General features: G+C 49.4%; 1 protein-coding gene across 2 annotated transcripts in view; it reads left to right on the top strand.

Annotated features, from left to right (window-relative positions):
- The first annotated feature begins 3,060 nt into the window (after window positions 1–3,060).
- RCC2 (regulator of chromosome condensation 2) overlaps window positions 3,061–23,231 on the top strand; it is a 28,019-nt gene continuing 7,848 nt past the window's right edge. Inside the window, exons 1-8 of one of the 2 annotated variants that reach the window (XR_010321308.1) lie at window positions 3,061–3,196; window positions 4,253–4,548; window positions 10,370–10,463; window positions 14,041–14,184; window positions 16,976–17,107; window positions 17,521–17,609; window positions 18,965–19,079; window positions 22,109–22,275. Coding sequence is in view for 1 of the 2 variants with exons in the window: in XM_064281364.1 (XP_064137434.1) it covers window positions 4,261–4,548; window positions 10,370–10,463; window positions 14,041–14,184; window positions 16,976–17,107; window positions 17,521–17,609; window positions 18,965–19,079; window positions 22,109–22,275 (1,029 nt within the window). In the remaining variant the exon portion in view is untranslated. The remainder of the gene's footprint in view (window positions 3,197–4,252; window positions 4,549–10,369; window positions 10,464–14,040; window positions 14,185–16,975; window positions 17,108–17,520; window positions 17,610–18,964; window positions 19,080–22,108; window positions 22,276–23,231) is intronic. The other variant, XM_064281364.1, reaches the window with a different exon arrangement.

Genomic DNA, 23,231 nt, shown 5'->3' with positions numbered 1-23,231 from the left:
GCGCTGGTCTAAAGGGTACCATCCTATCCTAACCCAGTTATACCTACACAGACCATTAGGACCATTTCCCATCATTCCCATGATCAGGGCTTTCATTTTTATAGACGATGAGCCAGGAATGTCATCTTCTAACTTTCTGTGGCTAGGTTGAATAGAATTACACTTCCGGGAGGAACCTTAAACACAGCCCCATCTAATTTGACGTATAATTTTACTGAAGACCAGACTAGGCTAAAAAGCCTGCGGTGGGTCCTAAGAAGGCAGGTTGGCAGCTGAAATCCACATCCCCATAGCTCTGAGTATAAAGAGCTCAGCACAGCACCAGGCACCTAGTAAACCAAACCAAACCTGTTGCTGTCAAGTGGATTCTGACTCATGGTGACCCCACGTGTGCAGAGTAGAACTGTGCTCCATGGGGCTTTCAAGGCTGCGACGTCTCGGAAGCAGATCGCCAGGCCTTTCTTTCACTGTGCCTGTGGGTGGGTTCAAACTGCCAACCTTTTGGTACGGTAGTCAAGTGCTTAACGCTTTGCGCCACCCAGGGACTCCGTAGGCACCTAGTAAGTGCCCGGAAATCTCACCCACTTTCTTTCCCTTCCTCTCTCCAGGTTTTGCACCAACCCATTCTACTCCCAGAGCAGTTGCTCAATTAAAGTGAGATCAAATTCACAGCACATTCTGCAGGAGGAAGCGTCACTTCAGCTTGCCCAGGTTGGTGCCCCTTGCTTTTACATTTGTTACATAAGCAGCCGCGTGACACACCTAACTGACAAATGACTGCAGCACACCCATTTCAGCTGAGAAAGTCACACTGGCTTTCCCTCAGAGAATGGTGGTGTGGAATTGAGGCATGTGGTCGCAGTGAAAATTACTTCTGTCACCCAACGAGTAGGGCCAGTTCTGGGGTATTAGACCTAGGGTACCTTTCTACTGCTGGGTTACCTTTCTACTGCAGCTCGACCTCAAGAAAAACCAGTTCAGAAGCACCACGCCTAGGATTATATGATGCAACTTGATATTAGCGTCTCATTGCATCAGTGTTTCTGACACACGTGTCTCTTAGGCTGGCAAAAAGCATTATAATGGGGAAGGAGGAGGGAAAGAAAGAAAAAAAAAGACACGCAGGCTGAAATCTAAATGTATTGCCAGTGCTGCTCCTAATTGGCCACCCAGGGTGCTTGGTGGATAAACACCCAGCCAACCACTGAGACCTGATAAACATCAGCTTGCCATTTCCTGGAGGGGACTTGATGGCATATTTAGGTGGAATTCTTTTTTCCTTGGTGCTACTTAGGTTTTATATTAAAGCATTGAGGTTTAAACTTCTAAATCTTTGTTTTTTTTAATGCATATCTACTAAAAAAGAGGCTTTCAAAGGATGCTTCTGGTCCTGGTCTTGATCTATCTGAAAATCTTGGGAATTTACCAGTTGATTTTTTCTCATTTCCAAAATTATTTCACATAGTGCTCTTCATTCCCAGGGCGCACAGGCTTCTGACTTTGATCAAATAGCTTAGATTTGGGCTTCCTGGTTTCTGACTCCCTTTAGACATTTGCTGCCTCCTCCATCGTGCTTCTAGCTATGATTAGTGAATGAATGAACTGCAGAAACTCCTACAACTCGTCTTCATCTTCAAGAAGTTACCTCAAGAAGGAACTTCCTTGTTCAGTATGCCTAAGAAAAAGGGAAGCAGGTGAAAATCTTCGGTAGGAAACCAAGACCAATAGGAAAAAAGCAAGTCCTTTTTTTCCCTCCCACAATGAGCCAACAAGATTGCATAACAAAAATCAAGGTGTATAACAAAAATCAAAGGCGACTTGCCCTCGGTGGGCTTACTAGTTGCGTTGAGCCAATTCCAATTCATGGTGACCCATGTGTGTCAGAGTAGAACTGTGCTCCATTTTCTGGAAGTAGAGCACCAGGCCTTCATTCCAAGGCAACTCTGGGTGGCCTGGAACCTTACATCTTTCCGCTAGCACGTTAATCATTTGCACCATGCAGGGACTCCTCTGTAAGCTAGCCCCTGCCTCCTTCTTCTGCCCTAGACACAATGCTCTTTTTTGCCCCAATCCCATGGGACACTTGTCCTCTCAAGGGACATCATCTCAAGATTCCTGGACTTTGTGTGTATCTCTTCTTCCATACGGCCTACAATACTCTTCCTACCTCTGTTCATTTGGTCAGTTTTATTCATCCTTTGTAAGTCTTTCAGTTTAACTCCCCACAGGGGGGCCTTCCCTGACCCCCAGACTAGGCTAAACTACCTTGCCAAAATGTTCCTACATAGGTATCATTTTAGAATGCATGTCGCACTCGCAATTACTTGTTTAATTATGTCTCTCCCTGCAGACCGTGTGTTCCACTAGGGCAGAAATCTGGTTCTCGCAGCCCTGTAACCCCAGCACCTAGCACCGTGTGTCTCCCACGTATCAGGGGCTCTGTAAATATTTGTCAAAAAATGAAAAAATGTTCATTAAAACTAGCTTCCAGTGCATCCATGGTCCCCAAATTAATTACTAATTAGTTCACGAATATATCCAACCTTTCTGTAACTGCCATGTAACAGCACCTTGCTACATACTGGGGACGCCTCCCTTCGTGCAGGAGAAACGCAGTACAATTGCATTCATCTTTCATTCCAACCACTCAATTAGGGCACGTCCCTTGTTGGCTGATGCGTGAGCAAAGTTAACTATTTTCCAGCGAGTGTCCTCAGGTGACCTGGCTAGACGTGCCTGGGAAAAACAATCTAACACTATCCTAAGCTCCAAAGAATCCTGTGACGCGCAGGACATGCTGGCTGGCAAGCCAAGGCGCGCTCCGGGACCGGTGAAGCGCGCGGCCCCGAAGAGCGTGCAGTCTGGCGGCGTGGCGCACGGCGCCTGGCGCAGGCCCGGGTGGACTGGGCCACCTCGCAGGCGGGGGCGGGGGTGCCGGGGTCCGCCGGCCGACAGGGGGAGCGCGCGCCCCGGGTCCTGCGCCGCCCGCCCCGCCGCGCGCTCGCTTGCCGCCCGGCGGCACATGTGTTTCTGTTTTGTGTTGTAGCATTTGTTCTGGAAGCTCGTATTTACATTTTAAGTATATCTGGTGAGTGGGCAGGAGCCCTCGTCTGGGCCGGAAAAGAAAGCAAGCTCTCCGGCCCGTCTTGTAGTCGCTCCTCTTCCTTTCTCTCTCCGATTTCATCACTCCGACGAGGTAGGGGCTGAAAATCTACAGCGATCAGTTTGCGGGGTTTGGGAAAGTTTTTTTTTTTTTTTTCGCCTTTCAAGGAGAAAAGGTAAAAAAAAAAAAAAAAAAAAAAACTGGGGAAGGGGGGCTGGGGGATTGAATGAATAAAAAGGGGAAGGAAGGCGGATCCACGTGGTTTAATCGGAGACAGACAGAGATCCCATTGTTCAAAATCGATTAAAAAAAAAAAAAGGCAGACAAGGCGATAGCGAGGGGACGCTGGGGGGAAACTAGCCGCGGAGTGGGGCACTTTGCAGCCCTGACCGGGGAGATCTGGCCGGGTCGCACATTCGGGCAGGGGGTCGGGAGAGAGTTGGACACCATTAAAGTTTATCTTTTCCATCTGCGCGAGCAGGTGTTTGGGGCTGGGGGGCGGCTTTATTCTGGGATCTCCCCTCTTTGCTCCCCGGGGCAGCCCGCCGCCCAAGAATTCGGCTAATTAGAGCCTGACGTCGGAACCCCAGGGACGGGACAAAATTTGGGGCTCGGGCCTGCGCGGGGAGGGCGGAGAGAATTGCATTTAATTGAGTGGGCTGGGAACGGGGGCGCGGAGACAAAAGCAGCAGGTGGGGCGGCCGAGGAGGAGGGAGCTCCTTTACAACGGAGGTGCCAAAAGGGGCTCTTTAAAGTGTCTCGAAGCTGTATTAAATTTGGAGGATCGGGGGCTCCTTTTCCTTTACTTTTTTGGCCATCGGCTTGCAATTGTGATGCGATGTAGGCAAACCTAACTTGATGATGGGCCGGAGTAGCAGTGGGGGGAGGGAGTCTCTTTTTTTTTCCTCCTCTAAAGGGATTGCAATTTGGGATTTCGGCTCTCGTACGGGATTCCCCCGAGGAGCCGGCCGGAGCCGAGGGAGGGGCGCGATTTCCTCTCCCAACTAGCCCCCTCTCCGCCCACACGCGGCCGCCACTTTGGGGCGGGCAGGGGAGGAAGTGGAGGCCGGGTGGCTCGTCTCCGCTCCCCTCCCCCCGCGCAGTTTATAACCCGTCCATTGTGCGCCGCTGCCCCGTGTCTCCCTCCAGCCGCGACGATGCCCAGGAAGAAGGCGGCGGCGGCGGCCTGGGAAGAGCCGAGGTCGGGCAACGGCACGGCTCGCGCCGGGCCCAGGAAGCGCGGTGGCCCGGCAGGCAGGAAGCGCGAGCGGCCCGAGCGCTGCAGTAGCAGCAGCGGCGGCGGCAGCAGCGGCGACGAGGACGGTCTGGAGCTCGACGGGGCCCCCGGCGGGGGCAAGCGCGCGGCGCGGCCAGCAACGGCGGCGGGCAAGGCAGGCGGCGCGGCAGTGGTCATCACCGAGCCCGAGCACACCAAGGAGCGCGTCGTGAGTGCGGTCCCTAGCGCGGGGCTGGGGACGGGGCGGGCGGAGGGGCCGCGTCCCTGGAGGGTGGAGGGGGACCCCGGTGCAGGGAGAGCGAGGCGCAGGCTCGGGCCGGGGGCGGCCTGCGCGCGCTCCTTCTGGGCGGCCCGGCCGGCGCAGGCCGCGGGGCTGAATCATCGCCGCCTCCGCACAACAAAAGGGCTCGGGCCGGGGGCGGGCGCGGGCCGCGGCCTATCCAGACCCCGCTGGCGCGCGAGCGGTTAGTCGTTGGGGCGCGCGCCCCGGGCTCCCCGCGGCGGGGGAGGGGCGGTCGGAGCCCGCGCAAGGGGGTCATGGCCCCGCCCCCGGCGCCGCTCCGAGCCGACTCCTTCCTCCTCCCCTCCCCCTCCCCGCCCCGCAAGGGAGACTTTCTTAAGTTCGCTCCGGCCCGAGGAGGGGACGGGCGGCTGCGAGGAACGGCGAGCGGCGTTGCCAGCCTTCGGTGGCCTCCCGCGCCCCGCCGCCGCTCGTCTGCCCGGGCGCCACCAGGGAGGGGGCTGCCGGTGCTCTGCGGGGAGCGGCGGTTTGCGCCCGGGCTTTGAGGTTCCCGCCGCCTCGGCTCCGGCGCCCTGGGGGGGCGGGGCCTGGCGACCGCCGCGCATGCCCTGTGCGGCCCTGCGCTGTCTCGCGCCGCCGAGGAGGCGGGGGCTGCCGGCTCCGGGCGCGTGCGAGGGCGCATGCTCGGGAGAGCCCTCTCCCCCTCCCCGGAGGTCGGGGAAGTGCCCCCCAGCCCCTCGACTGAGAGGTGTGTGGGCTTTGTTGGCTGTCTCTGGGCTTGGGGGGTGGTGGTGGTGGGGAGGGGGCTTGGTGCGGCAGAGCCCGCCAGTGGAGAAGCATGTCCCGTGATCTGAATGGACGCGAATTAGTTCCTGAGTGTTGGGCCTTCAATTAAGGTCGTGACCTGCTCAACCTTTGTGTCTGCAAAACCCTTCTTTCACAGTTGCAGCTCTTAACCTAGGCTCTTAGACCTCTCCCCGCAAACTTTTTGCTAGTTTGGTGTGAGACGTGCTTTCGGGGAGAGGATCAAAGCTTTCACCAAACTCTCCGATAGCTCTGCAAAAGAGTGAGAACTTCCACTTAGGGTCTAAAGTCTGACACTGTGGAGAGATCTCTTTCTCCCGGTTAAGTATCCTCCAAACGGTGGTTAAGGGTTAACAGTACCAGAGTTCTTTCCCCTAGAGTAGCTCAGGCCATGTTTTAGTGGTGAAAGCAGTACACTTTCTACATCCGCCTCGTAGATGAGGAAATGGGGGGCATGTCCAAGATCACATGGAACCAGTTTTCCAGATGGCTCAGGCTTTCTGATGTTATTCTTCACGCCTTTGTCAATTCTGTACGTAAAGAGGTTTTATAACTGTCTTCTGGTGAAAGGGTAGATAGAAGAGGAGAGTGAAGTGAGGGACAGCTGGGGGAACCTGACATGTCCTACTGTCAGAGGTCTTGCCAGGGTCTTGGACCCAGCCAGCGCTAGGGAAATGGCCAGAGTATTGAGAAACTGAAACATGGGAACAGCTTTCCTTTGAAGTTCACTGTCCAAGGCTCCAGGCATTTCCTTTCCAATCACAGTGTGTTTGGAGAAAAGAAAAGCCAGGTGGGCTTCTGCCTCTTACATTTTATTTTGAGTGAGTTTCCAAAACCAAGGTTCAGTGTTTGCATATCCAGTCCCACAGTTGTCATCTCCAGTGCTCCGGTCACCCTGTTAGGCAGTGGGTTCTGTTGTTGGGAAGGAAGAAATTCCCACCTCAATGCTGAGATTCACCCAAGAACTTAGTCACAGAGGAGTGGGCAAGGACAGCAGGATCTCCAGCCTGCCACTGTCCCCACCAGCACTGCATTAAGCCAGCTTCTTTGATGGAAATGACACTTGGTTTGTCTTTCTGGAAGAGGCCATTGCTCCCATGAGAAGACAGCAGCAGTCTATTGGAATCTGTGTTTATTTTATATTTAATTTATATCTTTTAAGTTTTATTTATGTATTTGTACTTATCTCCATTCTCTTTTAAAAAAACTAGAGGACCTTTTAAGCTATTTCCTTTGGGATGGTCTGCACACCATACTAGGGAGTTACACAGCTGGAGTCTCAGTGTCAAGGAGACTATGATATATGAAGGTCTAGCAAATGATGCTCTTTTATGCCTTGTGAGAAGTGCACATTATAAGCTTTTAAGTTTTCATTAGCATAGATTGAGTTAGAGTTCAGAGTTTGGGGCCTTTCCACAGGTTTAGCATCACCACCCTTGTCTCACCTTGCTCTCTGGCCAGCTATCCCTGGCCTAGGTTTTGGCCTCCAATGGAAGCGCAAGGTCTCCCCCTGTTGAGCAGTTCCTGGGGATCCTGTCTGCTGCCACAGGCTGGTGGCAGTTCTTAGTTTGTTTCAGAAAGAGCCCTTTCACCAAGAGTTTTGCAAGCCTTGCCACTGTTCAGGGTTGCTTGAAGGAGGTTTGTGTGAGAGCAGCTGCCGAGAGTTGTCTAAAACCATGCTGCTTTCAGTTAACTCAAAGCTGCAGGTGTTGAGCTTGTGAAAGATGAACCCAGCACTTTCCCTGTTGACAGGAGAGTTGCCTTGAGTCGGAGATGTATACTTGTATAGAACATTCTTAGGATTTCAGTCTCAGAAAGTGCTCTGAGGACCCCGGGTTTATGTATAGTTATGTCAGATGAGTATTTTATGATTGTCTAGGGTTGGGTTAGCCCGAATTCCATGTGAACTTCACACTCCTATAGGTAAAGCAGCATTGTAGGATTTTACAAAACAGTGACTATTGCAAGCTGGAAATCATGTGTCTTTGTCATTTTCCCAGTCTTGGGCTGCCAGGGTCTGTGGACCCTGAGACAAACCGTCCAATCTAAAAAGACCAAATAAACAAAACTGGAAACTGAGCTTTCGAAGTCTGTTTCAGTTGATAGCCCATTAGGGAATTTGTTGTTGCCGGCATTTCTCTGAGCAGTTCTCCCTGCTTGGAGCGCAGCAGTCTTCTAAATGGATGTATGTTAAAAGGTTGACTCTCAGCCTTGTAAACATGTTCCTTGCACTCAGGCAGTAATTCAGGAATCGCTCTGGACCAGAAACCCCATTCTGGTGATTGAAGAAGCTCGGTGCATTTTCCTGCCATTGGTGTTCATCTCAGCTCCGGTTACGTGACCAGGTTGTTGGGAGGCAGCAAGGTGAAATGAAGCTCTCCCATCCTGTTGGGTGGAATGCGTTTTCAGGCTTTTCTGCTACGCGGCCTTTAGACACAAGCTATATCACGGGCACTGAATTCATCCAAAAACAATCTTCAGTCCCATCAGCGAAGGCTTGTTTACACTCCGGAGGTTTGTGTAACCTGACGTCCACGCAGTGGCAACCCCTCTAGACGGAGTCAGGTGGGCATCAGGGGCTCTTCGTGAGATGGGAATCACAGGTATAACGAAGAACCAAGAGCCAAGGTTGTGATTTAAGGGGTGTTAGTAACTCTGTTAATTTTTTCTTTCATATAAATTGAAAGGAAGAATTAAATAGTGGAGATATAAAGAGTAAACAGTGTACAGATAATGCCCATGAAATACAGTTATCTCCATCTAAAGTTTAAGTTTTTGTGCCCATGATGTAAAAACGTGGGTAAAACAATAGTTAACACCCTTCATTGGACTTGGACCACTGTCAAAGCTGAGCTGGAGTAAACTCGGTGTACTAAGGTTTTCTACAAATATCATTATCTAAATGGCTGGATTTTTAAAAATAAATTCTTTGTTGGCTTGGTGGGCCAGTACCCACAGGTCCTTGCCCACTCATACCAATAGGCATCTGCATGTCAGAGAAGAAACCCCATGCCCAAGGAGGTTGCAGCATGTCCTAGCAGTCTGGACTGAGCTCAAGCCCTCTTTCCAGCCTGCTTCATCCTCACCACTAGCTACATGTCCGGCCCTGGTGGTGTCTTCCTGTAGTGATGCATCTCCCTGTTCAGCGGTTTAAGCATCTCAGCGGTGAATGTTGAACAGTTACTCTTGAACCCTGTTGTCTGTCTGAGCAGGGAGAACTGCTGGGTGCAGGGATGCTGCCTGGCCTGCCAGTGCTCTTTCCCATCTCTCCTGGCCTGGCAGCTTTATCCCCTTCCTGTGTCTCTGCTGCTGCCTCCACACTGGCCCGAGGGATAGTGGAGAGCAAGTCAGCTACATGGGCAGAGAACCTTCCTTCCATGGAACCCAGTTCCTTTGTGGGCCTTTCCTTCCACGGGGAAATTGACTGAGCTGACTGACTGCTTTTCCTCTTCCTCGGCAGATCTGTAGAATGTTCCTGCCGGGCCTGCCAGTTAAACAAAGAGGGGAGATAGATAACCAGGGGAAACTAGGCTGCGAGTCAAGTAATCTGAGTCTATGGGTGCCGCCAGGGTTGAACTACCCTCTGATGAAGGTCATTCGCTAAATAATTTAAATTGTGGTGAAGTCCTTCTTGATTCCAGTGCTGTTTCATTTCTCCTTTTCGTGCTGACTTCAGGCTATGCGCCTGTAGATGGACCCTCTTCCTCCTGCCGCGTGGCCTATTGGGAGCTATCCTGTGGGAGCTGCCTGTGTAACGGCAGGTTTGGGTTGTGTAAAGGTCTGGAATTCATTCATTCATTGGGAAGATGCATTCGTTTTAAAAATGCATGAACTGTATTGCCCAAACGTTCCAGGCCAGGGCGGTCACCGTGTAGAGGTTAGAATGAGTGAATTTGGAGTCTTCCAAGAGCAGTTCTGTAAACAAGCTAATCTCTTTCCTTTTAATATCCTGGGATGGTGATGTTGAAAAAGATGAAAGCAGAATGGGAAGTTCATGCTTTCCTTCCTATTGTGGAGCTGAGTAGCTAATTGAGGATTGAATCTTTGACTAGCAATTTACTTTAAAAAATGTCTTTGGACATTTAAAAAAAAATACAGTGCTGAAAATATTATGAATACCACCTGAAATTGGCCAGAAGCCTTTTTAAATGACACACTCCCATCGAAGGTTTGAGAGCCTGTGCCCCTAATGACTTGTATGTTGTGAGATTGATACCTGAAGTGAATCGAATTCACTGGCTGTAGCCTCTCTCTTGTAGGTCTGAGCCCCCAGCCTGGGAATTCCCTCATTTCTCTCACTGATTGCCCAGCCAGCAGGGAGGCTGAGCCCATCTCAGGCCTCCTGTGTCTTAATCCCACCCCTATGGAAGCCTCATGCCCCCTTTTTCTTCTGTCCCTCCAATGTAGAAATAGAACCCAGCTGTCTACGGTTTCCCCTCCTGATCCCAGCAAAGGTTCTTGGCACAGTGGGCAGCAAACGGAGGGATGACAGGAAAGGGGATGATGCGATATTACTCTGCAGAAATCATGTGGGCTCCTAAGGGCTGGATTCCGTGTGTGGAATGCGGTGTTGGCAGTGGACAGACGATCTGGCCCCAAGGATGATCCAGTCTTAATTCTCCATGTGACGCACAAGGCTTCCTGTGAATACCTGTATAAGTCTGTGCAGAGCGGAGGGAGGGAAGGAAGGTGATGTGGCTTATGTTTTAGGTTTTGCAAAAGATATACCAAAGAGAAATCACAGAATAAAAATGAGCCCTGGGCATAACAAACAAGTTGCTGTGGGCAGGTTTGAGATTGCGCACGTTGAAGCGAGGCAGCGGGGCCAGTGATTGCATTGAGCCCTCTGCCGATTGCGTTGAGCTGCTAGGTGGAAGAGCTAACAATGAATTATTTTTGCTTTCTTACTGTGGTTGGAGAGCCTTGGAAAGCTCAAAGCAGCATTACAAGCTAATTCTTTTTCCTTCTTTCTCTGTCTCTGTAGAAACTTGAAGGGTCTAAGTGCAAAGGGCAGCTTTTGATTTTTGGGGCGACCAACTGGGACTTGATTGGTCGAAAAGAAGTGCCTAAACAACAAGGTATGAAAAACTGTTTTTTTTTTTTTTTTTTAATCTAAGTAGCTACAGTTTATTGAGTGCTTCTTATGTACTGGGTGCTTGGCTTACAGCATCCGAGGTGATTCTGGTAACCACCTGCTAGGTAGGTATTCTCTCCTTTTAAACCAGGAAAGCAGAGTTCAGAGGGGTTGAGTGACTTGGCGAGGGCCACCCAACCACTAGAGTGATGGAGCTGGGATTGAACCGTGGGTCTTATGCAAGTCTCTGGTTTAACAATTCTGCCTTTAAAAAACCAAATGCATTAAGATTAAACAGAAAAAATATAAATAGGAGCCTCAAATAAATGGCCTCCTCATCAGCACCTTTTTTCCTCTTCCTTTTTACGTCACTTAGTTTCATTAAAATCAGGAGGCTGGTCCTGGGAGATGATGCCACAAGCACATTGCTTTGCAGGCTGCCTAATTGCTTTAGGACCTGGTTTGACAGAACAAGTAACAGTCCAAGGAGAGAGGGGGAGAGCACAGAGGTCCTAAGAAGTAACTTTTGTCTCCAGTAGCTATTAGAAAATAGGTGTCTCTTCTCTGGAGAATACTGGCCCATCCAAGAGAAGGCTGGCACAGTGCCACATTTTATGGCATCTTGATTTCATTTGGAAAGCTTCCCAACATCCTTTCAAACGTGGCTTTGTCCAGCGAACAAATATTTGCACACTGCCACTCCCTCGCGCCTCAGAGCAGGGGCAGCTAAGATCGTCGTATTCCATGTAAAGAGCAGGAGTTTCAGCAGTGCCCTGGCCCACCTGAGTTAGAAGTGGGGTAACAGCTGTTTTCCCTGTCATGGAAAATGCCCAGCCTTCAGGACCAAGCTGTGAAGGGCTGATTCCACAGGGTAGCGAGTGCTAGTGTGCCCTCCCGGGCTGTGATCACAAGCCTTGTTTATGGAACAACACATCTGCCTGTGCTGGGTTGCATCATTTCTCACAGCTGCTCTTGAGATGAGTGGCCCACCTGCAATTAAAGACATGGGCCCAGAGAGGGGAAGGCCATTTCCAGAAGGCAGCAAGTGGCAGGCCCTGGGTTAGAGCCCCTGCCCTCCGGTTTACTCCATTGCCTCCTGCACATGTAGGATGGAGTGGCGTTGCTCGGAATGACAGCCAGAGTCGGCCTCAGCCATCAGCTCAGCCTCCCCATAACCTCCCTGAGGTAAGAAGGTAGGGAAGCTGCCTGGGGTTGAGGAACGGCCGCTCACGCTCCAGCTGAACTGATAGTACCCTAATTAGACTTGTTTCAAAGTGCCTGTTTGTCTTCCCCCATTTCCACCTTCGCTTCCTTGATTTGTCTCCCTCCAAATGAATTTTTGTGCGTTCTTTTTTTTTTTTTTTTTTTAAGTATTTTTAATTATCCTTAGGCCCTCTGCAACCTGACTTTGCCAGTAGACGTAAGGGGAGGGAAGGAGAGAGGGTTTGTTCTCCTGCTGGTGTCAAACATGACAGGAAGTATGACTTCCCTCTGTCCCCCAGTCTTGTGTCATCCTCGAAGCGTGCCTTCTGTCACAGCAGAAGAGCCCATCTGACCTTGCATGACTACTGCTGTGGGTTTTGTAGGATCAGCCTCGGTTATGCCTTGTTGGTTTTCAAGATAACGGTGATTTGTGCTCCAGCTCTGATTAGGACCAGGCCCTGGGAATCTGCAGGCCATAGGAACTCATGTCCACCTGCCTCACTGAGGTGTCCAGGGCTGCTGGGGGGTGTTTAATTCAGCTTGGGCCACTCTGACAGGGTTCCATGGAAGGCCAGGAGAATCCCTGCTTCTCCAGCAAGCTGACTGCATTTTGGGTGTTGTTTTCCTAATAAGTTTCTCCTAAGAAGCCTCTGAAGGCTGTCGTTTTCAGTCTGATCTTTCCTTCTGGAGATTGTTGGGTTTTTTTTCACCTTTTCATAGTAAGATATCTTGTGGTAGAGAGACTTAGGTGTGTGGCCGTTGTGAGTCTTATACTCCTGTAGTCCCCTGATCTGCTAAATGAGCCTCCTGAAGTGGCAGGGAGAGGCCTTTCCATCTTTTTCAAGAATGGCCTTTTGTGACTAAACGAGGGGAGGGTAGGGGCTCGTGGGGCCAGGTAACTGATGGAGATATCATAGCCTTTCAGTCAGTTCCTTCATCCTGATCAATCTCATTCAGTTAATTTGGCAGCTGCTAGCATTTCAAAGTATCCCCTACAGATTGGGAAACGCTCTTGCATTTCTGTGCTGGAGAGCTCCAGATTGAAAATATTAAGCAAAAAATGTCAGTTGTTGGGCATAGCCTTGTCCATTGATTTAAAAACAAAAAACCGTTGCCGTCAAGTTGATTCCGACTTCACAATGACTCTATGGGACACAGAGCAGAACTGCTCCATAGGGCTGACATTTTGGTTAGCAGCCGAACGCTTAACCACTGTGCCACCAGGACTCCATTAATAGGGTGGAGTATTTTGAAGAAGGTTACTGGTTCTTTTTCCCTCTTGCAGTCCTGCTAACATTTGAGTACTTACTGTGTGCCATGCTTCTGTGAGACCTGGGCTGAAAAGGGAACCCAAAAGCCCTGTGATGGGACACACAGGGTGCAGGGGGAGTGATGGGTGCAAAGGGGAGATTTTTAAGTCTGATGTGGGCCAGGAGGGCTTCCCAGAGGAAGGAGTGCTTGAACTGTGTTTTGAAGAGGGCATAGTAAGCAGGGAAGGACATTGGGCAAAGGCAAAAAATCCAAACCTATTGCCATCGAATTAATTCTGACTAATGGCGACCACATGTATTACAGAGTAGAACTGTGTTCCATAGGTTTTCTTGGCTGTAATCTTTACAGAAGCAGGGCGTGAGGAGCCATGAAATGGCCAGCAGCACGATGGAAACCCTGAGAATGGTGTAAGCTCCAGTGGCAGAAGCTGGAGCTGGGGAGGGACCAGCAGGGGCCCTTCCAGGAAGGGCCTGGTGGATATGCTAGCAGGGTAGGTTAGTGACCGCTCAAGGCTATTATGCGGAGGATGGGGACACTCGGTCACAGCCCGGACAGTGCATTCTGGCCGCAGTGGGGAAGCTTAAGTTGGCAGGCAGGAGAGCCATCGGGAAGGTGAAGGTGGCTCTGCAGAGAGAAGGGGGGAGCGGGATAAGGGAGAGAGGAGGAGGTACAGGTTCCAGGGTCAGCTCCTACTTAAAGGGTCGCCACCCACCCTGATGGGGCTGCAGGAAGGGGAGCAGCCCTGCCTTATGGACACGATGAGGACAAGGTCCCTGGGAAGAAGGCTCAGTAGCAGGTAGTCAGGTGGAGCTGAAGCTCACCAGGGGCCTGAGCCAGAGATGGAGATGGAGTGACATCAGTGTGATGATGGCCACGCTGTCAGCCTCTGGGGGCCTTTTGTCCTCCAGCCCCTCAGAGGTCTCACAGGGAATCAGGGAGCAAACCCCCTTCTTACATAGCCTCCTGATACTGCTCCCCAAGGGAGTACCTGCCAGTTGTATGGTAGGAAAGTGTACCCTCTGTGGTTACTGCTGCTTTTTGAGGGGCTTCTCACCCACCTGTCACTGCTCCTTGAATGTTTGATTTGTGTGCTTTTCTCTTTGCAGCTGCTTACCGCAATCTAGGTCAGAATTTGTGGGGGCCCCACAGATACGGGTGCCTGTCGGGGGTCCGGGTACGGACAGTGGTTTCGGGCTCTTGTGCCGCCCACAGTCTCCTCATCACCACAGAAGGGAAGCTGTGGAGCTGGGGTAAGTACCACACTGGGGCACCGTTAATGTGCAGTGGAACTAGGGGTGACCCTGTCATGGAACTGTCTCCCCACAGGGCTTTTCGTCTGCTTGGAAAAGAGATTGGCTCCTTCTGAGGCAGTGCTCCTTTGTCTGCAGTCTACACGATCTCTTTCCCAGTTCCCACCTAGTCTCTTCTGTGCCATACAGGTGAATCGTCTGCCTGCACGCAGCGCCCTCATTCTTTGAATCCTCCTCTTCAAGCAGCCTTTTACTGAACGTTCTGACTGAATTTTGATATTTCTGGTATCGAGGTGCCTAAAATTGAATTCCTATCTTAGGCGTGCTGTCCCGCTGACAGGCAGCCCCCTTCTTGTTTCACGGTGCAGTGTGGCATAAGACCTTTGTTCTTGCCACTTGAAATGCCATCGGATTATAAAACTGCCACGGCATACCGGAAGCCACGCTCACAACTCTGCTGTCTGCCTGCATGTAATCCTGTTTGTTTCTGAGGTTCACACAGGTCTGTGGGTTTTGAGGCTCATTGCCTATTTTGTCTATTTCTTGTGTTCCAGATATTTTAGGCGTTGATTTGCTTTTCCTTCAGCTGTGTTTCCTTGCCTGGGTACTCGGGACGGTTTCCTGTCCTTGCCTTGTAGAGCCTCCCTTCCATTTCAGGGTCCTCTGCAGAAGGCTTTCCTATCAGTGCCTGTTTCCTCTTCCAGATTATTAATACACTTACTGACTGAGGCTCATTTGTCCCCAAGCCCTCCTGGTAGCTCCTGGACCCTCCTTCCAGCTGGGTATGTTGGCTCTTCTCCCCGCCCTTTGTTTCTGGTCCTTTGGCTAGCTTTTAGTCCATATGACTGCATTTTTATTTCAGTCTGTTTGAATCGTTTTTTTTTTTTTTGCAATTTCATGAGCTGCTGTACCAAAGTCCAAATATATTAACATCTGTTGTCTTCCCTGCACTCCGCTAATTTTGTAATTCTGTTGGAAAAAAGCTAACAAGTTTGGGCCAGATTTCTACTTTGTAGTCTCTTGATGACATGCTGACACTACCACGGTTTTTGTTTTCTCTAGGTTGGCGTAGAGGCGAGTCCCTCCTCCCCAAAGCAGCCCCACTTAGCATTCCGGCACTGTGCACTGCATTTTATGTCAGAGCTCCCGAACTTAAAATATCTCATTTCTCATCTCTTTACTGAATTTCACTTACGTGGTGTTTCTAAAAATGCCCCGTGCTGACCCTTTGGGCAGGGGAGGCTTCTGAAGGCTGAGCATCTAACCTGCCCCCAGAGCAGGTGTGCCTCCCTGTGAGGAGGCTGAGGTGCCGCGGGTGTTGATGTGCCAGTGTGGGTGTCGCAGTTGCACCATCAGTCACTCTGAGAGGGCGAGGGGCATCGTGCAGTGTCCGTGTGCATCAGTGCTTCCCCCACTTGGGGTCTGAACCCGGGCAAAAGCAGCACTCAGTGCTCGTCCTGTGTTCAAAGTACTCGTCATAGTGGGCATGGGCAGCTCCTGTTAGATCTGGTCTCTGGCCCTCCCGCCAAGGTGCCAGTCCTGGCATTTAAGCCGACCTTTCTTTAATTGAAGTACTTGTCAGGGAATGGTTTTCCTCCTTTTAGCGATTCCTCAGGTAGCCAGGGCTGTTCACTTCCTTTTTGTCATCTCCAACATGGCTGGTGCTCAACTTGTGGCTCCGCTGTCCATCTTTCTCATGACCTAAAGGTGAAAAGCTCATTGTTGGGAAGGTTTGTGAATCTTCTCACAGAATTGCTCTGATGTGTTAGTCTTGTAAAAACCTCCCTAAATCTTCCAAAATGTTAGGTTTATAAGTGTGGGTCTTCTGTTGATTAGAAGATGTGGCAGTGGTCCATTGCATGGTTTTGTTTTGTGACTATTGTATTATATTGAAAATAAGGTATGGTTTAGGGGCTCCTTCAGCTCTACCCAATTTGCCACGTCTGTTTTAGAACTGCAGAGATTGTCCGGAAGAGGGCTGGTGCATTGCCTAGGGCTCGGGCAGAGAGTGGTCTCCTCAGAACTTCATCCCGATCCCCTGTCAGCCAGAGCGGCTCTAGGGATGGAGATGGGCCCTGTTGGCAGGGGGCTGTTGCTCAGAGCAGACCTGTATTTGGTCCGTGACCAGGGTTCATGTGGTGAAGAGTCCTGTGAGGGATGGTCTGTAGGAGGTGGGGCTTATGTTGTATGTGTGGACAAATGACGGCAGGAACTCAGTGGCCCGTGGCAGATGCCCAGAGCACTGAGGTAATTAAACTCTTGTGAGGCAGGTGTCAAAGATGGTTACAGTCTTAAAATATATCCCAGAGTGAAGGGAATGAGGGAGTTGTCTGGCAGATACTTTGAGAAGTGAGAAGCTGTGTGTGTTGCCATGAGTGCTCCAGCTTGTATGTGACATCCATGCCAAACTGAGCACTTCTCCTATTTGCCTCATAGCAGAGAATGCAGGAAGTGCACGGGTCGGGGCAGGGCGGGGTGTCCCAGCTGCTGCCCTAGAAAAGAGGGTCAGAGAAGGTGAAGTAGGTGCCTGCTGCCGCCTGGCTGCCTGAGGAGATGGCCTCCAGGGACAGTACCATATCTCTTTAACGCGTCACCTGACAAGGCAGGCCTCAAGAGGCTGGTCATTTACTGAGAAGTTGGAGCTTTTTTTCACATAGATCTTGGCTGGCGAGTTTGGAGGGCGCCTTTTGGGAGACAGGTTTGTCTCTACCTGAGACTGTGTGTGCTTCCTTTGTGATGCTATTTGGGCCTCTTCTCTCTTCCCCGCTTTTATTTGGCTCATGTTCTGCAGGTCGAAATGAGAAGGGGCAGCTGGGACACGGTGACACCAAGAGAGTTGAAGCCCCCAAACTCATTGAGGGGCTCAGCCATGAAGTGATTGTGTCGGCAGCATGTGGGCGGAACCACACCCTGGCCTTGACAGGTATGGAGAAAGCCACCTGGGCTCCTTCTACATTTTGCAAGAGACCAAATGTTTACCCACGGGGGCAGGGAGAGTGGCTCCATGACCAATGATGAAGATCAGAACATGTCCCAGAGAGCCCATTGGGTGGCTCCTTAAGGGTGTTGAGAGTATCACCCTTGGGTGCAAGATGTCCCTGTTAGAGGAGTCTGAGACCAGAATCCGGCGTTTCTCGGCGCACCCGTCTCTGGTGTGAAAATGGTTTTGCTCTGAAGTGTCCATCTACTCCGCCATCTTTTGGAGCACTGTCTTCACTGTCATTTTTCCTGGCGTATGAGCTGTGGTTTTTAGTGTTTTGATGCTTTTGGTTTTAAAATCTAGATCAAAACATTCAGCCTTATGTTCCATTTTTTAATATTGTTCTTTCCTTCCAGAAACGGGCTCTGTGTTTGCGTTTGGAGAGAACAAGATGGGGCAGCTGGGCCTGGGCAATCAGACAGATGCAGTTCCCAGCCCTGCACAGGTAATGGAACGCGCTACTCTGCACAGGCTGCATAACTTCACTTCTCTTTGGCTTTGTGTTTGATTGTAAGAGGTGAAATTGTGTACTTCTCTCCATCCTTCCGGTTAATTGACCACTTGTAAAAACAAGCTCTAGATGGCTTGAGTGCAACTCATTTGCCACAGTTTTCAGAACAGGTTCAGCTTGTGGTCACAGTTGAAAACATCCTGAAACCAATTTTTCTTTCCAAATGGAAAAATTTGGTTAGACGCGGCCTTGTTTTAAACCTGCACGAGTCCCAGTTTTCCAAGGAAGGGAAGTATTGTTTGGATGTGGTTTGTCTTCATTGGTAAATACTTCGAGGTTTGACCTTGTATAAAATCACATACCAGGTGCTTAGAACACGAGCGGGACCTACGTAGACTCTTGTTCTTGAGAGACTTGGATGAATCAGTTGGAGGGATGGGGTTTATACCTACAAAATGCTAAGTGCCTAATTAGTGGTTTAGGGGCTAAAGGGGAAATAGGGCTTGGATATTTTTTTGGTCTTAAAGAGATACACAAGACACAGCGGCCAATTCGTTGGCAGTTCGAAGGGTTTTGGAGGTGTTCGTGGTTTTTCATCCATTTGCTCTAAAGTAGAATGTAACCCGGGTTTCCAGAGAAATAAACAGGAGCTGAGGGGACATGGCCTCTGCTTTCTGGTGCTGACGTCCAGCTGTGCTGTTTGTTACTCCTGGTTCCTCCGGGGCTTGTCTACTGTGTCCCGAGGTTGATTAGTTCACAAGAGCAAGTTTTCTTAGTACTTTCTTAGATTTGTTTCCAAATCCCACGTTAAATTAATTCAGGACCTTCGCTGTCTTCCTTCTAGCTCCCTAATTTTTTTTTTTTTTTTCTCGTTTACATCTTCAATTGGACTAATTAGTCACCTATCTCTACAGTAATAAAGAGAATACCAAACAGTTAATTTTACAGGCTGGTAATACTACTTGGAAAAACTTTCCTTTTTATTTTTAAACCAGGGACATTGGAAGAAGTGGGGGTTAAATGTCAGTTTTCTCTATGATCTCTAAGGACTTGGGACGTGTCAGGGAGAGTGTCGGGCATTTTAAGGGATACAGAGACAGTGGCAAGATTTACCTGTCTTTGAACCCTGTTCTGTGCTGAGAAGGTGGGGGTCATGTGGATGTTTCTTTGTATATTTTTGGAGCTTTATGGTGTAGAAATGCCTTCAGCTTTTGCCTTAAGAATTGCTGAGTCCGTTACAGTTCCTTTGTAACCTTAGTAAGTGTTTCATGCCAACCTGCAGAGTGCAAAGACTTTATCAATCTTTCACGACAAAAAAAGTCTGAAAGTCTACTGTCTTTTCTTTTCAGATAATGTACAACGGCCAGCCAATTACCAAAATGGCCTGTGGGGCTGAATTCAGTATGATAATGGACTGCAAAGGAAACCTCTATTCCTTTGGGTGCCCTGAATATGGTCAGCTGGGTATGGAAGTCTGTTTTATAAAAGCTCTGTAATCTATAACTGTATTTGGAACCAGAAATCAGTGTGAGGCTACACATATGTGTTAGAAATGTGGGTAATTGATCTCAGATAATAGCCTTTATCCATTAAGTGGATCTCACATTTAACGGAACAGCATGTTGTCACGCACGGGATTGTAGAGTATTACAATGCTTTGCCTCAGTGGAAAAGTCGGGACTTGTGTCTGACAAAGGATTCTTTTTTTCTCATTTGTGAATTCGTTTATATGAAAGGATTTCAAAGTTGTATAAAAAAAAATCAAGCCACATTCATTCAGTTACACATTTAAAGATTTTCCTTTATTGAAAGTGAGAAAATCTCCTGGGTGGTTATTTCAGGTACATATGTGAGGAACTGCTATATGTAAAAGTGACTGGGATCCCTCTTGTTCTTCATTCCTAAATAGGGTGTACACATCCCAAAACACATTTACGTACATCTCATTGAGTAGAAAAGAACACCTCAGAAACTGCTTCTGTCAGTGGGAAATGTCTTCCGATCCAGATTTTGCAAGGTCTCCATTTTCTTTTCCCATCTGACACTGAAGTGTTTTTTTACCTTTCGCCCCTCTTTTGGCATCCTCCCACCACCCTGGCCCCTTCCTAGGATGACTCTGAGTAGGAGGTGAGGAGTGGGCGCCCTCTGCTGGCTCCTCAGCTGTATCCACTTGCCAATTCAGCGCAGCCCCCACTTATCTGGGTTGCTGGGTCTCAACGTCATTAAAAGCAGGCAGATGGAAAACTGTATAAATAGAACAAGGAGCATCTCACTGGCCTTAGACTTAGGGAACAGTGACTTTGTGAAACTAAATATACCCCAAGTCAGAAGCAAACAAGAAAGAGCAGGCCCTTACGCACATTCAGCGTTGGTTGCTGGGGATTTGTCAGAGACTGTTGGAGAAACCGTTTCCATGGCCACATGCACTCCCACTATACCTAGCCCTGGGCAACACACCGGAAATGCGTTTCCGGGCTGCTTCCTGAAGTGTGTAGCTCCCCTGCTGCCTTTGGCTTCCCCAGATAATTGTGGACAAGCAGTTCACCACAGCAAGTAGATTTTCCTTTAGGAAAAATGAAATGACCTTGGTAATAATAATGGCTAACATTTATTGAGCAGACACCGTTTAATACAGATTCTCATTTGCTCGATTTAGGCTCATTTAAAGGTGTTGGGGGAAATTGACTTGACTGCATTTCTGGAATCAGTTATTCTTAACTTGCCGGGTGACTCTTACAACATTTTTTATTCAACATTTTTCAATCTCACTGTCTAAATCCAGAGAGATCCCTCTTAGAGTTAGAACATAAACGTGGCCTGGGGAGTGTGTGGCCGGCACGTGTCGCCCCCTTCCCCAGATGCGTGTACTGCGTCAGGCCGGGTAGAGGCTGGGCGGTGCCGTGAACTGCTGTTTAACAAGCTGCCACCTCCCAGAGGAGGGGGGAAGCGGCCTCAGTCCCAGTTTTTTGGAGGAATTCTGTCCTATACTTTGGAAAAAGCAGATGTTGGTGTGCAGTTCCTTTAAAGGAAGTCAAAGGAAAAAACAGTTCCCAAATGCCCCTGTCCTCGCTCTTTTGGGATTGTCCGTCTGGTTTAGTGTCCAGCACTTAATTATCATATAATAGGGTCTCGGTAGATAATATTGCTGACTGCTTTACTGAAACCTTGTCCAGAAAAGTGCAAGTGTTTAAAAACACAAGCGTGTGTGTGTACATTGTGTGGGAGAGACCCAGCCCCCACGTCCTGAAGTGCACGTGCTCTTGACTGTGGTGTCCTCATATGCAGCATAGCCTTGAGAAGAGGAGGAGCCCCTTAGCTGTGACCCTGGGACAATGGACAGAGACCGTCAACAATGGAGAACTGGTGTCATGATATGGATTATTCACGAGAAGAATGATACGGAACAATGCCCTGTAAACAAATCCAGTAATTTCATTGTGCTTAATTTGATTTCAAGGTTTTTAAGTGACGTGTGAAAATCATACACATAATGGCACTAAAAGGTGGTTCTGTAGACAAATATACCACGGGAGGATTAGCCAAAAGCTGAGGGCTAACTTAAAAGCTATATGACGAGATAACGTAGTTCCAAACCCACTGCCGTTGAGTCGATTCCAACTCATAGCGACCCCATAGGACAGAGTAGAACTGCCCCATAGAGTTTCCAAGGAGTGTCTGGTGGATTTGAACTGCCAGCCTCTTGGTTAGCAGCTGTAGCACTTAACGACTACACCACCGGGGTTTCTGATAACGTAGTTAGCTAATAATTAACGGAAACAGTAGCAGTTGAAGACTACCTATAACCGCCCCCTTACGCAGTGGTAGCTGACCTCCCACCAGCCTGCAGGAGTGTGAGCAGTTCGCTTGTGTTCTCAGCACTTGCCCAACCAGATCCTCGTTAGCAGCATGCTGATTTTGTGTCATTTTGTTAACACTCGCATTGTGCAAATTGTAGCATATGAGTTCCAGGTTACAGCAACTCATGATGTGATACATGCAGGTTATTAACGATTCATGAAAGGGGAAGTCTGGGACTGTTGAACTTTGCTGTACATTCTTGGCCCATCCAGGGGCTCCTTGAGGTGACCACCCCCCTCCACCCCGAAGAGTGACACAGACCATGTTTTGTCAGCCATTCTTCTGGCTCAGTAGCTTCGAAACAATTTTAACTGCAGCCCACAGTATATTTTACATTGCAGTGTAATCTGAATGTAGAAATTCGTTCAATTTTCAGAAAATAATGCTGTTATTAATATACAGTGTCCTTCCCCCGCCCCCCTTTTTTTAAATACTGGTGTAAACCCACAAAATTGATTTCATGACCAATGGGTTGGGGCTCAGATCAAAGAGCACCACCTTCACTGGTTGGGGCAGATGCTCGGCCTGCTCTAGGTTCTCGGATCTGGGAGCTCACCTATGGCAGGGAACGGGCACAATATTGGTCTCTGCTACAAGTTGCTGCTCCTGACTGCTGCTGCCTCTGGTCTCTGCAGGACACAACTCTGACGGGAAGTTCATTGCCCGGGCGCAGCGGATAGAGTATGACTGCGAGCTGGTGCCCCGGCGAGTAGCCATCTTCATTGAGAAGACAAAAGACGGGCAGATCTTGCCAGTCCCAAACGTGGTTGTGCGGGATGTGGCCTGTGGTGCCAACCACACGGTAAGGCTTGAGTTTTTCTTCCTGCTTCCTGAGAGTCACACCAGCATAGGGGGGGCGTTTGGGGGGCGTTTAAGCCCATGGGCCATGATATGGAGGGTGATGTCTTCCTTAGTTGGCTTTCTACCATTAATGGGCCACCGTGGCCACCAGGTGCGACTGAGCACGAATGTTTCCTGCCAGCACAACTCGGGACGCTCAGTTCAGAGTCCTTGGAATGTTCCTCACATATGTCTCCTTTTTGCTAAAAATGTTTTCACGTCACTGCTCCTAACGTTGACATCTCTCTCTTGACTTCTATGAATGCACATAAATATCCCCCCACCTCCGAAATGGCACCACGGTAGGCGTGTTTCTGCTCTAGGCATTTGTCAGTTAACAGCATCATGAGCATCTTTCCAGGCTGATTGAGAAGGCTGTGTTCTAGCTGTGGGTGTTGAGGAGTTTTTCTTTTAGAGGATACTTTAAACTGCAGTAAAGACATTTGCACGTTTGTATCTCAGCTCTCTTCTTAGAGTTAATTTGCCTGAGAAGGCTTATGAGTGAAACTCAATTTCTCTTCTCAGTGGAAAGAGGACTGGGCTGGGGGCCGGAGACCACGTTGATGCTCCTGGCTCTTCCCCCACCTGGCTGCATGACCTTGGGCGTGGCTCTTTTCCTGGAATCCTCTTCCCCAACTAGTGTTCAAGGAATTAGACAAAATCTCTGTAGATGCGAGATACAGTTAGATTTTGTTTAGACTTTCAAAATCAAATTGTTTTTAATAGATTGTGCATTCACACTGCTCCAACCTGAAACATCAAAGATTCTGTGAAGATAGATTTTAAATTGTTGACATGGGCTCACTTCATCATTGGCCAGATGGAGGTTACAGTGTATATGTGATGGGGGAAGTGGAAGGAAAAATGCCAGACGGGCAGGTATTTTCTCCTGTGTGTCCTTTCTGCATTTTAATCAGC

Source organism: Loxodonta africana, chromosome 3 (assembly GCF_030014295.1).
Source record: "Loxodonta africana isolate mLoxAfr1 chromosome 3, mLoxAfr1.hap2, whole genome shotgun sequence".
NCBI lineage: Eukaryota > Metazoa > Chordata > Mammalia > Proboscidea > Elephantidae > Loxodonta > Loxodonta africana.
This window is presented reverse-complemented; position numbering and strand designations above follow the sequence as displayed.